This window comes from Caloenas nicobarica, chromosome 3, assembly GCF_036013445.1.
Source record: "Caloenas nicobarica isolate bCalNic1 chromosome 3, bCalNic1.hap1, whole genome shotgun sequence".
NCBI classification, from domain to species: domain Eukaryota; kingdom Metazoa; phylum Chordata; class Aves; order Columbiformes; family Columbidae; genus Caloenas; species Caloenas nicobarica.
The window spans coordinates 110,789,377-110,808,148 of NC_088247.1; the positions used below are offsets into that span (position 1 = coordinate 110,789,377).

The 18,772-nt window shown below is 45.7% G+C and overlaps 1 protein-coding gene across 1 annotated transcript in view; it reads left to right on the forward strand.

Annotated features, from left to right (window-relative positions):
* ARHGEF33 (Rho guanine nucleotide exchange factor 33) overlaps positions 1-13,441 on the forward strand; it is a 36,965-nt gene extending 23,524 nt beyond the window's left edge. The window contains exons 5-15 of the mRNA XM_065632362.1: positions 92-234; positions 1,530-1,589; positions 2,794-3,009; positions 3,641-3,770; positions 5,083-5,215; positions 6,057-6,140; positions 7,738-7,821; positions 8,628-8,776; positions 9,648-9,833; positions 10,854-11,607; positions 13,304-13,441. Of these exons, the coding sequence (XP_065488434.1) occupies positions 92-234; positions 1,530-1,589; positions 2,794-3,009; positions 3,641-3,770; positions 5,083-5,215; positions 6,057-6,140; positions 7,738-7,821; positions 8,628-8,776; positions 9,648-9,833; positions 10,854-11,607; positions 13,304-13,441 (2,077 nt within the window). The remainder of the gene's footprint in view (positions 1-91; positions 235-1,529; positions 1,590-2,793; positions 3,010-3,640; positions 3,771-5,082; positions 5,216-6,056; positions 6,141-7,737; positions 7,822-8,627; positions 8,777-9,647; positions 9,834-10,853; positions 11,608-13,303) is intronic.
* Positions 13,442-18,772: the final 5,331 nt, after the last annotated feature.

Sequence of the window (18,772 nt, forward strand, 5' to 3'; positions counted from 1 at the left end):
ACTTACCCTGGTGTCCGCCGCAACTGTAGTGTAGGATTTTCATCTGCAGCATTCATACTTTCTAACTGTGTCATTCTTTGTATTTGTACAGAAGAGCACAGAAGGATGATCATGGGTCACAGACAGTGCCTACACCTCTCCAGGGTAGCCCATTTCGATCTATTAACCTCCCAGAACCTGTGCTGATCAATGAAGATTTTACAAGTCTTTTACACAACGTGACTTATGAAAAAGGTAGGAAATAGAGTATGCAAATACATTGCCTTCCCTCAGGAAAAAAATTCCAGAAAAAGGCCACTAGGGTAAGAGGAAACCAAATTTTCCCCAGGTGCCAGCAGCACAAAAAGAGAATGGGGTTTCTCCCCTTGACAGCACTGCTCCTGGGTCTGTGCACGCACCTTGACACAGTGTCTCAGGGTAGCAACCTCAGTGCTGGCCTGGATTCAGTAGATGCTGCTCTGTGGACACTGTCCCAAAAGCCATTCCTTACCTCCTCCAAGGAAAGGGAAGCAGGCTGGATCTTCTTCCATGTAACACTAGTGGCACAGAAAGAGCCACATAGGAGTCCCTGATAAAAATGCTACAACCTGTGGATTTGTTTCTGTGTAAGGGAGCAAGGCACGGAAAGGATCACCGAGACCGGGCTGACAGAGAACACCTGGTGCCTTTCAGAGTTCAACCAGTGGCTGATTTGACAAGAGGACATGGGAGTTGGTACATAAGCACACTAGGCTGCTGGTGTCACTGCTCCTTGCATATACACGCTGCTAGGAGAATAACTGCCCCTTGTTAGCTATGGAAGCTGCTAGCCCATGGTGTTAGGGTTACACCTTGACCAGGAAAACACTGTGAAGGCTGGAATCAAAGAAAATGAGAGACCAGAGCCTTTTTTTCTATAATTAAATTTGGGGGTCTAAACTGGTCTATCACTCTCTTGCTGCTCAGATAAGTAGACATTAAAACCAGATACATTTAAAATGTGAACAAAGGCAGAGATTAGATGAAAACCATGTGCAGTTTTCTGCTCTGCTCAGAATCTGGCCAGTCATGGCCCCAACTCTGAAGTGCTATATTAGCCCTCTCCCTCACATCCCTCTTGCACATCCACCTCTCTCACTCACTTCTCCCACTGTCCCTTTCTTTCCAGTCGTCTCACTCCTCCACTCTTCAATAAGCTCGTTTCCACCCAAAACTGCAGCCCTGTGTCTGTGTCAAGCCTCCATCCTCTTGTTCTGCCTGCTTGATGCCTTGTACCCAATGTGCATCTACTGAGCAAGGACAAGCCAAGACTGCTCACATTCCTCACAGCACCAAGCACAACAGGGACCTCCACATTAGCTCACCTGCAGCTGCTACTGAAACAAAGACCGCAACAGTAAAGATCCTCCTTAGTGGAGGATCTGACAGGGGTGTTTCCATAGCAAAAATGGGAAAGACTGGAGAATCTAACCATACTGACTGGGCTTGGCAGGAGGAAGCCTGCTCAGCAGCTGTTTCCTCTTGTAAAGTTTCCCTTTGTTCTTCAACAGTGTCTGACACCAGAATCATGCCAATGGGAGAAGGAGGTGTGAAAGTCATAGCAGGTCCAGGTAGGAAAATATGAAAGTGTCAAAAAACAGTAGGACAATGATTCAATTAGAGTGCTTGCTTTACTACACTGAAGAAATGCTTTCAGGGAATGCATTTTACAGGAATGTCTTTCACTTTGCCATGTACCTTCATTTTCATACTTGCAGTTGAGATATGAGGGCAAACCTGCATCCCCTGAAGTGCCAAACACCTGACAGACAATGCAAAAGATTGATATTTGGCAGAGAAAGCCTTTCTGCTGCTGCCTTTGCAGAAAGGGAGAAATGAGGCTTACTGATACGGCAAAGAATAATGAGAGCACCATTTTGCCACTTGGGAAGAGATGGTCTTTGCAGTGACTACGCACCAGTAGAACTGGTGAGCTGTTTGTTCATCTGTAAGCTTCCAGATTCCTTGTAGACATGTCTGAATAATAACAGAATAGTTTTTCTGGCAAGAATAAAAATTGGCCAGAAGTAGGAGAAGAGTAGAGTAAGAGGACACTAAGGATCCTGGCCAGCAAAAGGACACATGAGAACAACCATTAGATGTTTGCACTGTTCACTAGCAGCACTCACTGTTCTGAATGGCTCGTTTGCTTGAATACACTTGAAAAAAAAGCACGAAAGCTAAGGAAAATGGTTCATTGCAACCCAAATTCAAAGTATTTGCATTAAAGCAATTCCAGCCCAATGGCTCTAACATACCAGCACCCTCCCCTACGTTCTCTGTGATTTAATAGCCTCGGACTATCAGTACTGCTATTGTATAATTACATCAAACTAACAAAAATTCTAAGAGCCATGACAGTTTACATCTATTGAAAATGACATTTTAATCCAAATTATTATAATACTTTCTGTTTCTACAATACCTGCCAATTAGTGTCATATTACCGAGTTCTGAAGTGTCCTAAAACCCTGAAGTGCAAGCACACTTGGAATATACAGGGTTTTTTTTTTTCTAACTTGTGTCTAATTTTGGACATTATTTGGCCTGAAAATGAAGGCCAGAAGAGTGCAAACATTGTTCTGCCAAAGAGCTCACCAAATGCATTTCTGTTTGTAAATTAACACTACAAGGCTACAGCCCTTGTGAAGCACAGAGAATGCTTTGAACCCTCCTTCCAGTACTTCAAACGGATGATAACGCAGGTTAGCTGCCTGCTGTAGCATTACCTGCCAACTGAGATGTCAAGATCCATACAGCTGTTTGTCATTGCAGGAGCAACCACAGACACAGATGATAGCCTCAAACCTTCATTGGCAACAGAGGGGCAGTCAAAAGTGCATATGCCCTCAACCGTGTGGAAACAGCCCAAGGACACCAAGGACTGGGGAGATGAATACATTTCCAAAGAGCAACCGGAGAGAGGGAAGGACAAGGGCCAAATCAGATACAGCTCAGCAGACAACATTATATGTGAACCCTCTTTGGCTGGTAAGGACAGAATGGAAAACTCTGGCTAGAGATGCTTAAAGCTATACTCACATCTGGTGTGAGCTGGTCAGGAATCAGCTTCTACAGAGGGAAACACACAAGCCATTTTCTCCTGTTAGGGGGGGTAGTATCTCAGGGCCTCAGTCTCTAAGACTTTGCATTTGCTGGTCTGTGCCATTGACAGAATCACTCTGCACCCAGGACACCCATTTTCCATTCCAAGAACTGGCAGGTTCAGAGTACTGATGGGATTGTGACAGTGTAGTTGCCTAAGTGGGTAAAAAATAAAACTTCTCATTCTGCAGGAAACTGGGTGTGAATCCCTGGTATGAATTGTTTTGCCTTAGATTGCTTGTTTTGTTATTCTTAGAAAAAAAATGGTATTCATAGGGGAAAACACATTTGCTTTGGAGTTTTCTAGCAAACAGTGTCTCCAGTTGTGTCTGAGGCATGCTGTAGCATCAGGCTAGAATTCTATATTTTGGGGAAAGTAGACATGCAAATGCAAGATATTGGTGTCACTTTTCAACAGTTTCTCCTTTCATGATTTAATGTCACCAGTATAACGTGAGGCTGTCCTTGGGGTCAGCATTTCCTTATTTTTTTTAACTTAATCATTATCTTCTGGAAGCCAAAAGGCAGAACATTGCTTTGGAGCTGCTGGAGTCAGAAAGGAAATATGTCATCAACCTTTCCCTAATCCTGAAGATCAAGGCTACATTGCAAGGGCCAGATGTGAAAAGGAGCACCAAAGAGAGAAGGTATTTGATTTAGTGTGCTGTCTTTTTTAGGGAGTTTTCTTCAGTCAATGTTCTTTCTGCATCATCCTCTCCCCCACTTTTCTTTCATCCACACAGAGATCTTTGAACATTTAGAGCTTATTTCTAGTTGAATATTGGAGGCAGCGGAAAGTTTTTGCAGTGATTAAAGACTTTCTTGCCTGTCCTTGCGTCTTGTCCACCTTGCATCCCAAACCATTTCACTACTACTTCATTTCAGTCTCTTTCTGAGCCCCATCAGTCTCTTACTCTTCTTTGGCATGCGTCCTGCCTGAGTGGGAACAGAGCTTTGTGCCTTCACTGCCCGCTTCGCCCAGTCCACAGCTGCAGCTCTGAAAGCCGCCGCGGGCATAAGCTCCCGGCTAGTGGCTGCCATCCGTCAGGTATCGATATGTACAGACATACACAAGTATTTACACACAGATACAAGACCAGTGGGACTGAGCCAGCTTAGCAGTTAAACCCAGCTCTCTGCAAAGGCCATCCCCTGCGGCAGGCTGTCTTAGTCCTCAGGATGAAATAGCTCCTAGGAGCTCTCCTCATTCACTCAGCTTTGGCCTGGGAGTTCCCAGCTCCTAAATGCATTTGGGGAGCCCAGTCCTTGCTAGCTCTCTCTGTTTTTATGGTTCTTTCCACTGTCCCTAGGAGTCCCGCATCCAAGGAGTCATTTGACAGAAGCCCACTGTGGGACATATGCTACATGGGTTGATGTGCACTCATTTAAGCACTTACATAACATATACAGTTCAAACTGAAGCATGATAGTCCAAAGTGAGTTGTTATTTTTACTTTTTTTCCCTGGGAACTTTTCATCTAGCAAAATATTTTTATATTTGACATATTCATTCTGATTCTGGTTGAAATCAGCATAAAATGACAGAAAGGCAGTAGCTCTGCATCAAAGGTTTGGCTTGTTAGCAGGCCTGACAAACCAGACAACATACAGAACAGGGAGCTCTCCTCCAAGCACTCTATAGGATGGCTCAGGACCATGGTCCTGCTTCACTGGCCAGAGCAGCATTGCCTTGGGCTTTTTAGTTCTGCAGATTCTGGTCAGCTACACAATGCACTAGGGAGTCAGCCTAAGAAACCTTCAGAACACCACAAAACCAACCTGGAGAGGGTACCTGCGTACGTACATAGCGGCTACAACAGGGCCTGCTGGTGCAGTCAGGACTCCAATTAAAGTAGTTAATAATACCTGTGTTTGAAGCAAGCCTGCGCTGACCACCCACGAAAGCATGCTTCAGCAGTACATGCTCTGTGTAACCAGCCTGATATCATCTCCCTTCAGTTTCTTCCCCAGCTCTTTGCGGTACCTGGTGCAGCAGCATGTCGATTTACTTCACGCTCTACAGGAGAGAGTCCTGAGCTGGCCACGACAAGGGATCCTAGGAGACATCTTCCTGAAGTTAACAAACGACGAGGTATGTTACAGACCTCTCTGGCCTCTTCTGCTGTGACTCATGATGATGGCCTACAGGTGGGCCAAGATACCTTGCAGCAGAAGAGCTGTGCTGTGAAGCTGTGACTGGGTAAGGCCTTTCAGCCAGCCTCCTTGGAGCAGAGTCCCGGTGCACGGTAAAGCAGAGTGCATGGTAGCCTCTTTGCTGTAGTAATTGTTTGGTTGGGGAGCCCACATGCCAGACCCACCTGGGGGCATGCAGCCACGTAGCACAACCCTATAATAAATGCAAGAGACCTAGACTTGGTTGCAGGAGCCACACATAAGCCTTGACAGCTTAGATGTTTGTACTTACAGTCAGGGTGTGAAAAGAGCGTGTTTCTTATGTTCCTCTTCCCCAATATACTTTGCTCGGAGTTACGACAAGCAAAAGGAAAGACCTGTTATCCTGTATGATTTCTAGCCCCAAGTGAAACAGCACTTCCTTCTCAGGGGGAAAGGTCTGCCCAGCCCCTGGTGAGCACTGGCACCTCTCCTGGAAGGATGTGTAAAAACTCATCTGATGCTTTATGATTTTTAAGAGTCGTAAATACGAAAAGTTTCTTGCTCTCCAGCCTCTCTACCTTTCCCATCTGCTATAAAGCTGTATACACTCTGCTCAACAGCTGAACACATTTTATTACACAGCCTTTCTTGAGCAGTCCCAAGCCCTGAAAGCTTCACACAGTTCGCAGCTCTGCTGCACTAATGAGCTCCCAGGAGTAATCATGGGGAATCAACAGTTTTTCATTCTCACTGGCTCTATGACCAGAAATTTCTCTTAAGTTTCTTTGTTCTTTTCTTTTCTTTTTTTCTTTTCTAAGAATAATTTTCTGGACTACTATGTTGCTTACCTGAGGGACCTGCCAGAATGCATCTCTCTGATCCACGTGGTGATCCTGAAGGAGGTAAACTTCCTGTCTGCTTCACAGACACGTAATGACAACATGCAAGCCTGGATCTCTTCATGTTATAGAATCATAGAATGGAATCATAGAATAGCTTGTGTTGGAAGGGGCCTTCAAAGGTCATCTAGTCCAACCCCCCTGCAACGAGCAGGGACATCTTCAACCATATCAGGTTGCTCAGAGCCCCGTCCAGCCTGGCCTTGAATGTTTCCAGGGATGGGGCATCTACCACATCTGGGCAACCTGCACCAGTGTTTCACCACCCTCATTGGAAAAAATGTCTTCCTTTTATTTAGTCTAAATCTCCTCTCCTTTAGTTTAACACCATTACCCCTTGTCCTATCACAACAAGCCCTACTAAGAAGTCTGTCCTTTTTAAGCACTGAAAGGCCACAATAAGGTCTCCCTGGAACCTTCTCTTCTCCAGGCTGAACAACCCCAACTCTCTCAGCCTGTCCTCACAGCAGAGCTGTTCCAGCCCTCTGATCATTTTTGTGGCCTCCTCTGACCTCTCTCCAACAGGTCCATGTCTTTCCTGTGCTGAGGGCTCCAGAGCTGGACACAGGACTCCAGGTGGGGTCTCACCAGAGCAGAGCAGAGGGGCAGAATCACCTCCCTTGACCTGCTGGCCACGCTCCTTTTGATGCAGCCCAAGACACAATTGGCCTTCTGGGCTGCAAGTGCACATTGCCGGCTCATGTCCAGTCTTTCATCCACCAGTACCCCTAAGTCCTTCTCCACAGGGCTGCTCTCAATGCCTGCCCATGATAGGACTCTTCTACAAGTCCACTTGTTCTGTTACCAAATGCCAGTTTCTTGAACATTGCCATGGCTGACATTTGGACATGAACCTATAAAAGGCAGCTTTAACATGTTCATCACTGTGTGTAACCAAAGCTACATTTCTGCTGTGACATATGAAATAATGTCTCAGATCAAACCTTCCAAAAAGCTTGCATATGCACATGCTGTCCAGACCTGTCCCAGGCAAATGGTGTCTCCTGGAAAATGGGGGACTCATCCAAACAGAGAGACCAGGAGCAAGGCCTTTAAATGCTTTAGAGAAAAAACAGTCTCTACTTCTCAGCTTCAGGTATTTGGTGTCACATCCTTGATTCTTGGTTTAAATCAGGAAAGTTAAACATAAAGGTAGATTTAAAGTTCAATAACTAGACCACACTAGCTTGCTTCCAAGAAATCTTAATTTAGAAGTCAATCTCATTTTGTCCAATTCAATTGGGCCTAAACTAAGAACTTCATTCTGAATAGTATCTACGTGGGGTTTCAACAAAACTTAACTCATGCGCTTTAAACATACACCACTACTTAATTAGGCTGAGTGTCCCTCATTGGTAGTAGTCCCCAACCTAAGGAATTTCATCCTTAGGAGTAGTATTGCTGGTGGAAGGTGTTGCAAATATCCCTTCCAGAAGCAAGATGAAGACTGGTGTACTGTCACACACAACTGTCACTGGACTGGCGTGCTCCTGCAAACTGTTACAACTACTTACAGCATAACTACTCATTAAACTCCAGAAACATCTGAAATTAGACATGTTTTATGGGTGAGACTCTGAAATAGTTTTTTCTGTTTCAGGTAGAAGAAGAAATCAAGTCTGATCTCTACATTCTGTTCTTCCATATAGTCCAGCGAATCCCTGAATACCTTATTCATCTACAGGTAGGGCCCCAGGATGGAAACTGTCTTGTTGAACTCTAATTATAACATGCAACTTTTAACTCAGAGCTGGTATTCAGGTCTATACATGTACAGGGCTTCTGGCTAACTCAGTGGGCTCTCTGAAAAAAAAAAAACCTTTGAAAGGCAAAGCCAGCTGAGAATATCTTAATCTTCATCATTTTCACCTGAAGCATGCTTCTATTTGCCTGTTTCTCCATTTGGCCTGACAGAACCAACTTTTCCCCTGGAAAGCTGGAAGTTCTGCTGCCTGCTGCTCTGGGAGAACAGGATGCCAGAGATCTACTGTGAGCTCTGACCTACCTCCTGTAACAGAGCTGGCCTCTTTGCTGAGTACTCCACATACCTGTTAGCCAAGAGACTGAGAATGCTAGAGGCTCCTAGGGCCCAATCACCTTTCCTACACAGAGCCTGCTAATAAAGAGTTCTAGTTCACAGGAGGGTTATCTGAATTGCACTAAAACTTTTCAGATAAGGAAAATGACACAGAGAGAAAGCCTTATAAAAACAGGAGACTGGTTTATGTATCCAGTGCTAAACTCAACCAGTGCATCACCCACATATCCCATGATTACATTTACAGTGGTAACTTGTGTATTTGCACTGGAGTAGTAGGAGGCAGGCCCCATTCAAGTCCCTCAGAAACTGGTGCTGCCTAGAAGAGCTCCCATGCTCCCACAGGGCAGTGTCATGGGCAGTCCAGAGCACTAATCCATGGTCCCAATAGCACCTTCTCCCCAGAAAGGGTAGGACACCCTCCAAACAGCCTGCTCTCCTCTGTGCCCCAGAATGTCCTGAAGTTCACTGACCAAGAGCATCCTGACTATTACCTGCTGCTGGTGTGTGTGCAGCGCCTCCGGGTTTTCATCTCACACTATAGCCTTCTCTTCCAATGCAATGAAGACCTGCTTATACAGAAGAGGAAAAAGCTGAAGAAGTAAGCACAACATCAGTTCATTCTCTCTATCACCAGGGAAAGGGAGGTGTGGGGGAAGCCTAGAAACAGGGGGTTTAGGTCCCGGCAAGGTCAACAGGCACGTTGCCCTGTTGAACTTAAACAAAGCCCTTTCCATATGGATGCTGGAGAAGACCCACTATTAGCATTTGTCTTCCATACCGAGGTCAGATTTGGGGTGGGCCCTTCTGTCTAACCCTGAGAGTGAAAGGAAAATGAGTTTAATCCTTCTAAACACAGCAGCCACATGTTTTATGGGAACATTTGATTCCTTAAGCATCTGATGGCAAAATCACTTCCCAGTGGGAGAATACATGGGGACTTAGCTGCTTGGGCAGCTTGGAGCCCTGGTGAATGCCAAAACTGTTGCCTGAAGCCCTCACAGGTTAAGATGAAGAAAGAATAGTGCCATCTTATTTTACTAAGGGAGTGGAGTGAGAGAAATAAAAGCCTCCCATAACCTGTTTGAGATGAGCTGTGATAGAAATGACCCTGAATGTAGATTCTCAAGTTGTGGTTCAGAATTGTTCCTTGAAATCAAGATTTCACTAAAATCAAAATCTTTTTGCCGTTCCTGCTGGTGATGATTTACTGAGGATGAGATCAAACTTCAAGGGAAGCTTTCAAATGTGGTGGGTGTTAAAGGGCTGGAACAGACTGCTGGGGAGGGACTGCTATCAGGAGAGGCATTAAGAACGGGACAGAAAGCAGGACTCCCTGCTAACTGGGACAGACTAGGTGGAAGAGGTCCTCCTTGGGGCGGATAGAGGTGAATGGGAATATTAAGGTCCCCTCCCAGCCCTGTTTTCTGTGATTCTACATGCTCGTGCTCATACCCTGCCTTATTTCTTAGCACGACGATGGATTTCTCCTCCCTCAGGTCGTCCCTGGTGAAGCTGTATAAAGGTCTCACCTCCCAGTGTACGAGCCAAGAGGTTTCTCCAACACCCAGTGCGGCATCTATCCGGGACAGTGGGATCCACTCTGAAGAGACAATACAGCCCTTCCCACCAGGACCTTCCTCTGGCACGACAACCCCGTAAGCCTGTTGTCCTGGTAGAAGGCTTCCAAAGTAGGCTGAAAACTCCTCACCCATACTATGCCAGTGCCTCTAGGCAGTTATAGACTGTTGTTTCCAAGACTTCGTCCTGTGTATGCACAGAGAGATGAAGGGCTGGCACCTTCCTGCTACGCACTACCATGTGGCTTATGAGCAGGAAACATTTCAGGGCTCTGCCAGGGGCTGTCAATGCTCTTGCTAGCTGTCTTATCAGTGTACCAGGGAAAATATGTATTTGTGTAGACCTAGCAGCAGTGTGCATAGTAACACTCTGCATTATTCACTGCCAACATTACAAGAGCTAGGAAACATGACCAATATCTCAAACTAGCAAAAAAAGTACTTTTCCACACAGCACGTCATTGAACAATGGGAGTCACTATCACAAGATGCAAGTACAAATGGGTCCAAAACACAAGACTAATTCAAGAAAGATGATATGTCCCCAGAAGATGGCAGTGGGACTTTCCTAACTAGTGTTTGTTAAGGTCCATGGAGGTGCACACTCTGCACCTGATACCTCATCCAATGCAGTACTCTCTGCTCACTTGCCTGGAACACACGGAAGGTCGGAGCCCTCTAAGTACTCCTGACACAGTTGTGGGAACAGAGTCACCCTCCCCAAGAGAGGAACCTTGTCCACAATCTGACCACAAGAAAGTAAGACACAACCCCTACATTACAGAAAGAGAAGGAAAGTAGCAATCCAAAATGCAGAAAAACACAACAGAGATGGAGCGGTTGGCTTCTCATCTCAGTTTCTATTCATTTCATGGTGTAGAGAACCAAAGTCAGCCAGAGCTACTTGATAAGCAGTTCTACCCCTGCAGGTTTGCTCCTGCTAACCCAGCCAGGCAATTTCTATTAGCAGCAGCTGTTACCTTTTGGACTTAAAAGCAAGAGAATGGGGCCGGGGCAGGTGGTGGGGAGTGGGGCTTGTCATGCTCTCAGTCATGCTTTAGTATTACACTTTCTTCTATTTTGTTTCTTATTTTTAAGGCATTTGATGCCCCAGATGAAGAAACCCCAACCAACCATGATGGAGAACATCCAGGCTGTAAAGACCGCTGAATGGGAAATGGAAAGCAGAAAACATGAGAGGCCAGAGAACATCCTTTCATCCTCTCAGCTCACAGAGCAGGAACTCAAGGCTCTGACAGCCCCCTTACAGTCCATCCCTGAAATGGAATATGAAGTACCACCAGTTGATGCAGTGGGAAATACTGAGAGGGGCATCAGGACCTCTGTGGAGCTGCTGCAGGATGCGAGGAATTTTGCACCAAGCTATGAAGAGTTTGACTACCCTGGGGAGGTTTTCACCATGCCAGGCCCCTATGAAGATGATGCCTTCCAAAACCTTGCTCTCTTCGAAAATTGCTCCCCAGCCTCTTCCGAGTCCAGCTTAGACATTTGCTTCCTTAGGCCTGTTAACTTCACATCAGAACCAGAGAGGACAGATCATGCCTTACAGCCATTGCCTAAGAGCTGCACTCCCGTAAGCAGCAGTACATACAAGCGTGAGATGTTCCACAGCAAAGGCAAGCAGCTGAGCAGGTCTCTGAAGGAGCTGCCGAGGAGTGCTGAGGGCGTGAGCACCAGACTCTACAGCACACGGAGCAGCAGTGGGAGCCGGCTGCAGCAGAAGCAGGAGAGGAATGTCCAGCCTCACATGATCTCAGCCTCATCTCGAAGCTCCCAAAGGAGCTACTTCCCCCCACAGAGAGGAGCGGGTGAAAAACCCAGCTTTTTGGAAGTAAGGAGGCTTAAATAGGAGGAGAAAAAGAGAAAAAAAAAAAAAAAAAGACACGTGGTGGTGCAGAAGCAGCAGAGAAAGATCAGTTAGGGCAGAACATGCCAAAATAGCTTCCAAGTCCACACATTCAAAGTCCTCATCTGCATGTATGTGCCCAAAGGAGGGGCAAGGCAGCTCCTTTTCACACACACCTTCCTGGGGACAAGCATGGGTTTGAGGCAGGCAGCTGGCTGAGTGACAGCTAGAACACCCTTGAGACAAGCTACCCTGACACGTGTCTCAGCTGCCACTGAGCTTCCCCCACAAGTAAATCTTGGATCTGATCAGGGTCACTAAGTATGCACAAAGCTGCTAAAAATTAGTGCTATAGGGTTGCACCCAGTTAAAAAGGTGCCCTCTGCCTGCTGTGAAGAGTGCTGGGTTAAGAAAACCAATGGATTTAGTATCAGAGCCTCAGCCACTGTAAACCAGCACAACTCAGCTGAACTCAGCCCATTTACACCAGCAAGGATCTGGTCAATGGGATTTGTTTCACCTGTGTTTGTTGCATTGATCACAGACTCATGTTGAAGCCTGTGTGAAAACAGAGGCCTGCCACCATGTCCCTCAGACAACCACTGGCATGACAGATGGCACTCTAGCCCTTCAGGAACACCACATCTTGCAGGAATGTTTCTGTAGCCTGCAGCACCTGTTCGGAATCAGCTTGGAGCTGTTGCAGCCAGGGGGGAGATGCCCTTCGCACTTCTGGGGAAGAGGCCGAGGGTGCTGTGAGGTGCTCAACTAGTTATCCCAGTGCCGCTTGGAGAAACACCCTCCTGTTAAAACGAGGCAAGATGCAGATGAGGCTGTAGATGCAGATGATAATAGGAGGAAGGCTTCAACAACTGAAAAGGCAGCAGGGAAACCTCAAACGAAAAAAAAGATTAAAAAGCCTAGTGAGTGAAGGAGGTGGAGGACAGCTGAGCAGGGGAGATGAGAAAGCGGGAGAAGAGCGGAACAGGAAACTGTGAGCTCTTTGGCACTCACCTGCACAGAGCTACGGCCCACAGCAGGGTGCAGGTGTCAAGCTAGTCAAGAACTGCAGGACACATTCTCTTCCACAGAGCAAAGGAGACCACCATGGCAGTGGTGGGAAGAACTGGAGAAAAGGGACTTGTCCAGACCCTTGCTGAGAGGAACGTGGCACTCTCCTGAAAGGGGAAGAGATCTTTTAGTGGCACATTTACCTCAAGGTGTGTGTGCTAATCAAGCCTTCTGCCCCACAGATATAAAACCAGGCACCAGCAGAGACAACAGAAGAGTCTTTCATGCCCTATCAACGCAAGAAGCCCAAAGCCTCCTTGCCCTAGGGTAAACAGAGCTCATGAGCAAGGGAGAGCAGGAAGTTCCTTCAGCTTCCCATGCTGGCTTGCTCCCTTGTTGGCAAAAGGGGCTAGTAAGGTCTCCCTATGCAAAAAGCTTAGCAAGGAAGGCTCCAAGTCCCTCTAACAACATTTACCCCTTCACTCCTCTGCCTCAGAGCCAGCAACAAGCTCTCTGCTGAGGTGCCAGTGCTGCCAAGGCCCGAGTGACCTGTTGCCTCCCAGCCTTGCCAGCACATCCTCACCCACCAGGTCCCTCCTAGCAGAGAAAGAGAGAAGGGGACAAGGATGTGAGGTTGCAAATGCTGGTTAAATTGTCTTTTCCCTTTTAGGAGCTCCATGCAGAAGACAACACCAGGTTCTGCCAGAAGGATGACAATGAGCAAACATCCTTCAGCGACCACAACCCACGGCACGAGCCCAAGGGGGGTTTCCGGAGCTCCTTCCGCAAGCTCTTCAAAAAGAAATAAGCAGCCCCAAGAAAGGCAGGCCACAGCCTAAGCGCGACAGTGCTTTCCCAGGCCCCTGAGGGTGGAGACAGACAGCGAGGCCCCAAGATCCCCCCTGACTAACACAGTAGGGGGAGGGGTGGGGGAGAGGAGACTGTCACAACTGCCTTACAAATGCATCCTGCTCTTCCTAGTGCAGGGCAGGGCCAGGCTATGGGTTGAAGTGGAGCTCAGCCAGCAGGTCCAATAAGCACAGGAACTTGCTAGCTTTCACCCCTGCCTGACTTAACTTCCTTAGAGCTTTGGAAAGCTTTGGCTGAATCCTATCTTCTCCTCCCCCTCATCCCCCAACGCTGCTTGATTTGCCATACATCTTTGCTGTCCCAAATTCAAGCCAGGTCTAATTTGGGCTCACCCACAACAAAGGGGTTACCTCTGCAGCCTTGGCATCCTATTCAGAAGTCTGGAATCCTCCTCTTTCCTCCACTTTCCAAACAAAAACCACCATCAAAGATGTCTTCCAGGAGGCCAACTCGCATTACCCTGCTGGTTTGAGAAGGTCTAATAATCATCAACTGAAGCACCTGGGCTTTATACTGCTTAATCAGCAGCATCCTTTCTTTTGGACTTTCATCACTCCCCAAAATCCTCCTTCACCTTTTATGTGGCATGCTGTTTCTTGAATTACCTCCTGCCATATGAATCTCTGCTCCTGCTGCCGAAATTTCCTGTGTATTCAGCTAGGTGACCCAGGCTGAGCCCAGGGTCTGTCACAAGAGACAAAGACTCTTCTCCACCTTATCCCCACCATGGATAGATGCAGACACTGACACAGTCAACGAGCGTCCTGGCTCCTGGTCTGTAATATACCTGAAATACTCTTCGCTATCTCACTTTGGCCTGACACCACCTTGCAAGCCCCATCATGTGCAGCACCCTGCTTTGGAACAGTTCTTCCAGCTAAAATTGAGGCACTAGGGCAGGCAACTTGATGGTGCCCCATGTTCAAAACACAAGCTCTCGATACTCTTCCTCCCACAACAAGGCCACATCCATGCCACCCTCCTCACATCTCGACATGACACATCCTCAGTAACGCTGTTCTCTGCAGAAGACTATAGATTTTGTTAAAAAGTTAGCATGGAGAGAAACAGAGCCCACTCATGTGACATCCATGTCACTGCAGCAGCAAGAGCACCACTGGTACAGGGCTGCGGTGTCAGCTGAAGCTTGGGCATGCTGAGGGTGGTTTCTAGAGGAAATGCGGTTTTACCACCTTACTTTGGCAGCATTGGGACACTGGTCTGTCATAAAGAACAGCTTCACCTGAAGAGGTTGTGAACTGTCTCCGGGGTGGGGGGGCAACAGCAACGCCTTGGGGGAAATATGCAAGGCTGCGAGATTAGGGGCTTGGGACTCCAACACCAGCACAAGGGTGACTGAATCTGGTGCCAAGAGAAGAGCACCCGTCATGCTGCATGGCTTTCCTGGCAGCAGCAGCAGTGCAGCGAGGGCACAGAGCAGGTGTATCCAGCTGCAATGACGAACCCTTGCTGCAGACACACGGCCTACAGCTCTCTCGCAGTGTCAACCGACCTGCACCTACCATCTGCTTTTCCTGCTCTGGTGTAAACAAAGAGGTGTGTGTGAAAAGGGTTATCCATCCAAGACAGAAAGACCTGTCCTTTATCTCAGAGTTTTCCCAACAGTTCAAGAAAGTGACCAAGCAAAATCCCAGAGATTAAAATGTTTTAGCTGATGCCTGCCCCATAGGTTTTACTGGACCCAAAATAGTTCCCCAAAATCCACTTCTCTTCCTTACAAAGAGGAAAAAAAAAAAAATCATCCTAACTGCCCCCGCCCCGCCCCACCCATCTTTTGCAAACTATTCTGGGGAAGTATTTTTTTTTAATAGAAGGTTTTTAATGACAAAAAGCCTTCCACTTCTTTCTCTCTCCCTCACATCCTTGTTACATTACAAATTCTCTGGCTCTCCCCAGTCAGGGCCGCTCTACACTGACCAGCCACTGCATCACAAAGACACTTCCTAGGACTCTGCAGCTTTCAGTCAGACAGCACAGGGCCAGGACAGAAATACATAAGAAGAGCCAGAGACTTGTAACTGAAGCATCAAGCAAAGCCTGTTTGTTCTGCAAAGGAATTGGCCATAGACAGACCTATTTGATTGTCCGTGGAACCAGAATTATATTTAATATGGGCAAGTTTCCACTGTAATGCACTGATACTGCCAAGGGCTCTGATGCTTGTGTCTTTGGTCTCATATATAACACTTCTGTCCTTCAGAGAACAAACTTGGTCCCCATGCTTGCCAGGCAGATGCCAGGACAGAAACAGGACAAAGGGGAAAACCTACCTGCTAACATCTCCTGGGTGATGAAATCCTTCCAAAGTGGCAGACCCTTGCTTGTAAAATGCACGTGGACTTCAGCTTCTGTTTTAGTGATTTAAGGCACGGTTGGAATTGATGGTTAATTCTTTCTGATCCTGTATGAGTTATTGATTCCAGGCCTATATTTATAATTTGAGATGTCCTTGTACCTGCTCAGAATCTGCAAATGTAAATAAAATGAATGAATGATGCTCAGCACCACACAGAAACACAACCTCTTGCAGGATCCTATTGAACTTCACCTTTAGTGTATGTGTGTGCTCTGGATTATTTTTCTTCCTGTGCCAAATAAACGTTGCTTTTAAATAACACTGTTGCCTCTTTTGCGCTCAGTCAGCCATAAGGCTGCACCTAATAAAAGAAGAAACAAACGTTTCTGAGGCAACATTACTTACAAAATACTGATCCTCTGTACACAGAGTCATGTGAAAAGACTCTCCATACACCTGGTTCCAAGACTCTTACCCAGCACTCAGCTGACTTGCTCTCTAGGCTTCTGGCCAAGATCCTGCTGGTGCAGCTCTAAGTCTACTTAATTTATATAACACTGGCACTTTCTCCTACTTTTTTCCCCAAGAATTACAATGTATCCTGGCTTCCTCCACAAGTTCTTAAGAATATTTTCACCTCAGTACAAGTAATGTACAAGTACAAATATTCTTTGGTACGTGCAAGAACCACTTCAACAGGTTCCAAGGAATCCAGTTGCTTTTTCCAAATGCTACACAAAGTTGTGTGGCTCCCTTGCTCATGCCCGAACAGGAAGAGGAGCTGGTACACGTGTAATACTGTGTTTAGCGACTGTTTGGTTTTGTAGGGTGAATTCGATGGTAAGCAGCTTCTACTTTTTGAAAGCAGATGTTTTGCCTATTGCCAGATACTAGATATTAAACACAATGTCCCTTCATTTACTGCAACCTGATTCAATGAGATGTAGGCTCTTATATGAAATTACCTACCTAAAAAATTCATACAGTAAAATTCAAGAGACAGTATTTACCCATAGACTGCAGATCCTTTGATGCAGTAGGTTGTGATAGCCGCAGAGCTGGAGTAACACCTACAATTAATAAACCTGTGCAAGACAACACAGTTGAAGGGCTATTTTGTGTCCCCTGCTGTGCATACACCTTACTTACTTGTCTTCATATGGTTGCTCAAAGCCCACTTCGTCTTTTAGTATTTTACTATTCTGAGCGAAACCAACATATGTAGCAGACTCCTGTTTGTCCTTAATGTAAAGCACACAGTATTTAAGCTTTAGGTAACCAGTCTCAGACTACAAGGACTTTCAGTGTATCTTACATATTCACAGTGTAAACTTCTGGGACACATAAGGCTTTTTTTTTTTAAAAAAAATATTTTTAGGATACATCTTTTAATGCCGAAAGGTAACAGCTACTCTTACATTTTCTCTTAAATGCAATCTGAATATCACTGCAGACACAGCATACAAAGATCACCTGCAGACAGTTATGTACACCAATCATCAGATGTACCAGCTAAAGTTTACCCTGTTTACCACTTCTTTCTTTTTTTTTTTTTTTTTTTTTTTTAACAACTGAACTGACATAGCTTTTAGCATTTACTGAATCTGGCAAGTAATCATCCCACCAAATGTACACGTATACTGGAAGAAACTTACTGGAACCTAAAATTTGTTTCTTTCACAAACAAAAAAAGGCTTATTCCAAAGTAGATTTGAATAAATTTGTCCAAAGTAATTCCAGCAACATGCACCCTGATCATCTACTCTTCTTTTTAAAGGTACTATATATTTTGTAAAAGGCATGTTTGGCAGCTACTAAAATTGTCATGCACCTGGCATATGGCGTTTTAATTTATTTTTCCTTTTCAATTTTTCAGCCACCTGATACAGAATTTCGCATTTGCCGGCTAGAAAGTTAAAAAAGCAACTTATTTTTTACTTTGTTTGCTTTATAATGCTGCAGCAGTTGGCTGCTTAGTGCACTATTTTTCACTGAAGGCAAAAGGGAAATTTGCTCAAAGTGGACAGAAAAATGCACTTAAGGGTGTTTTTTAAATGGAAAATAAGGCATGGCACTTACAAAATAAGTTTAAAATGCTTTTGGTTTTACAACTATATGGGGCTACAGGTTTCTCTCTTTAATGAATAAAAGAAAAAGGCTTCAGCCCATTAATAATCTAGGTTTTGAAATTATAATTCAACAACTAAAAGGGAGTATTTGGGATGAGGCAGGGCAAACCATAAGGAGTTGCAAACTTCTTAATACCATCTTAAAGCAGCCCTTTGGAACCAGTCCCTCCTTGCTGGCTGGGAAAGACAGCAAGGAGAAAGTCAGGAAGAGACTTCTGCATACTGCATTAAGAAACGTTTAACTTCCATACAACCTGTAAGACAAACGTTAATGGATGAGGGGCTCTTTCTAGCTGAGCTGAAATTGCAGCAATGCTAGAAATACCAGTAGTAGTGGCTGACTGTAAAATGCCACATTAGGCCGAGACAACAGCCACAAAGAAAGGAACTGATGCTTATTATAATGAACTGGTGTTGCCACACAGCCTGCTGTGATGCAAATTTGTTCCAGCACCTCTTCAGGCTAAAAAGAAACTTCCAAGTACATAACAAAATAAACCTCCCTGAAGCACAATAATTCGCTGCCTTCAACAGTGGTACCTCCAGTGACAACACCAAGCTTGAATCAGACGCAATTAAACAGAAAGTCTAATTTAATATACACACAAAAGAAAAGTAATTAAACACCCCACAAAGTTGCCAATCTAAATCTTTAAGGATCTAAATCCAGTGCATCAGTGTAAACATACTCTTACTGAGACAGACCTGTCCCTCCCTGATTTAAGAGAGGGGCATATTAGAGAAACAGGTTAGCCTACACTGGAGATGGCTTCTTGAGGATGGAGCACTCAAATGCTTCCACAGTATCGAACCTGCAGCAGGA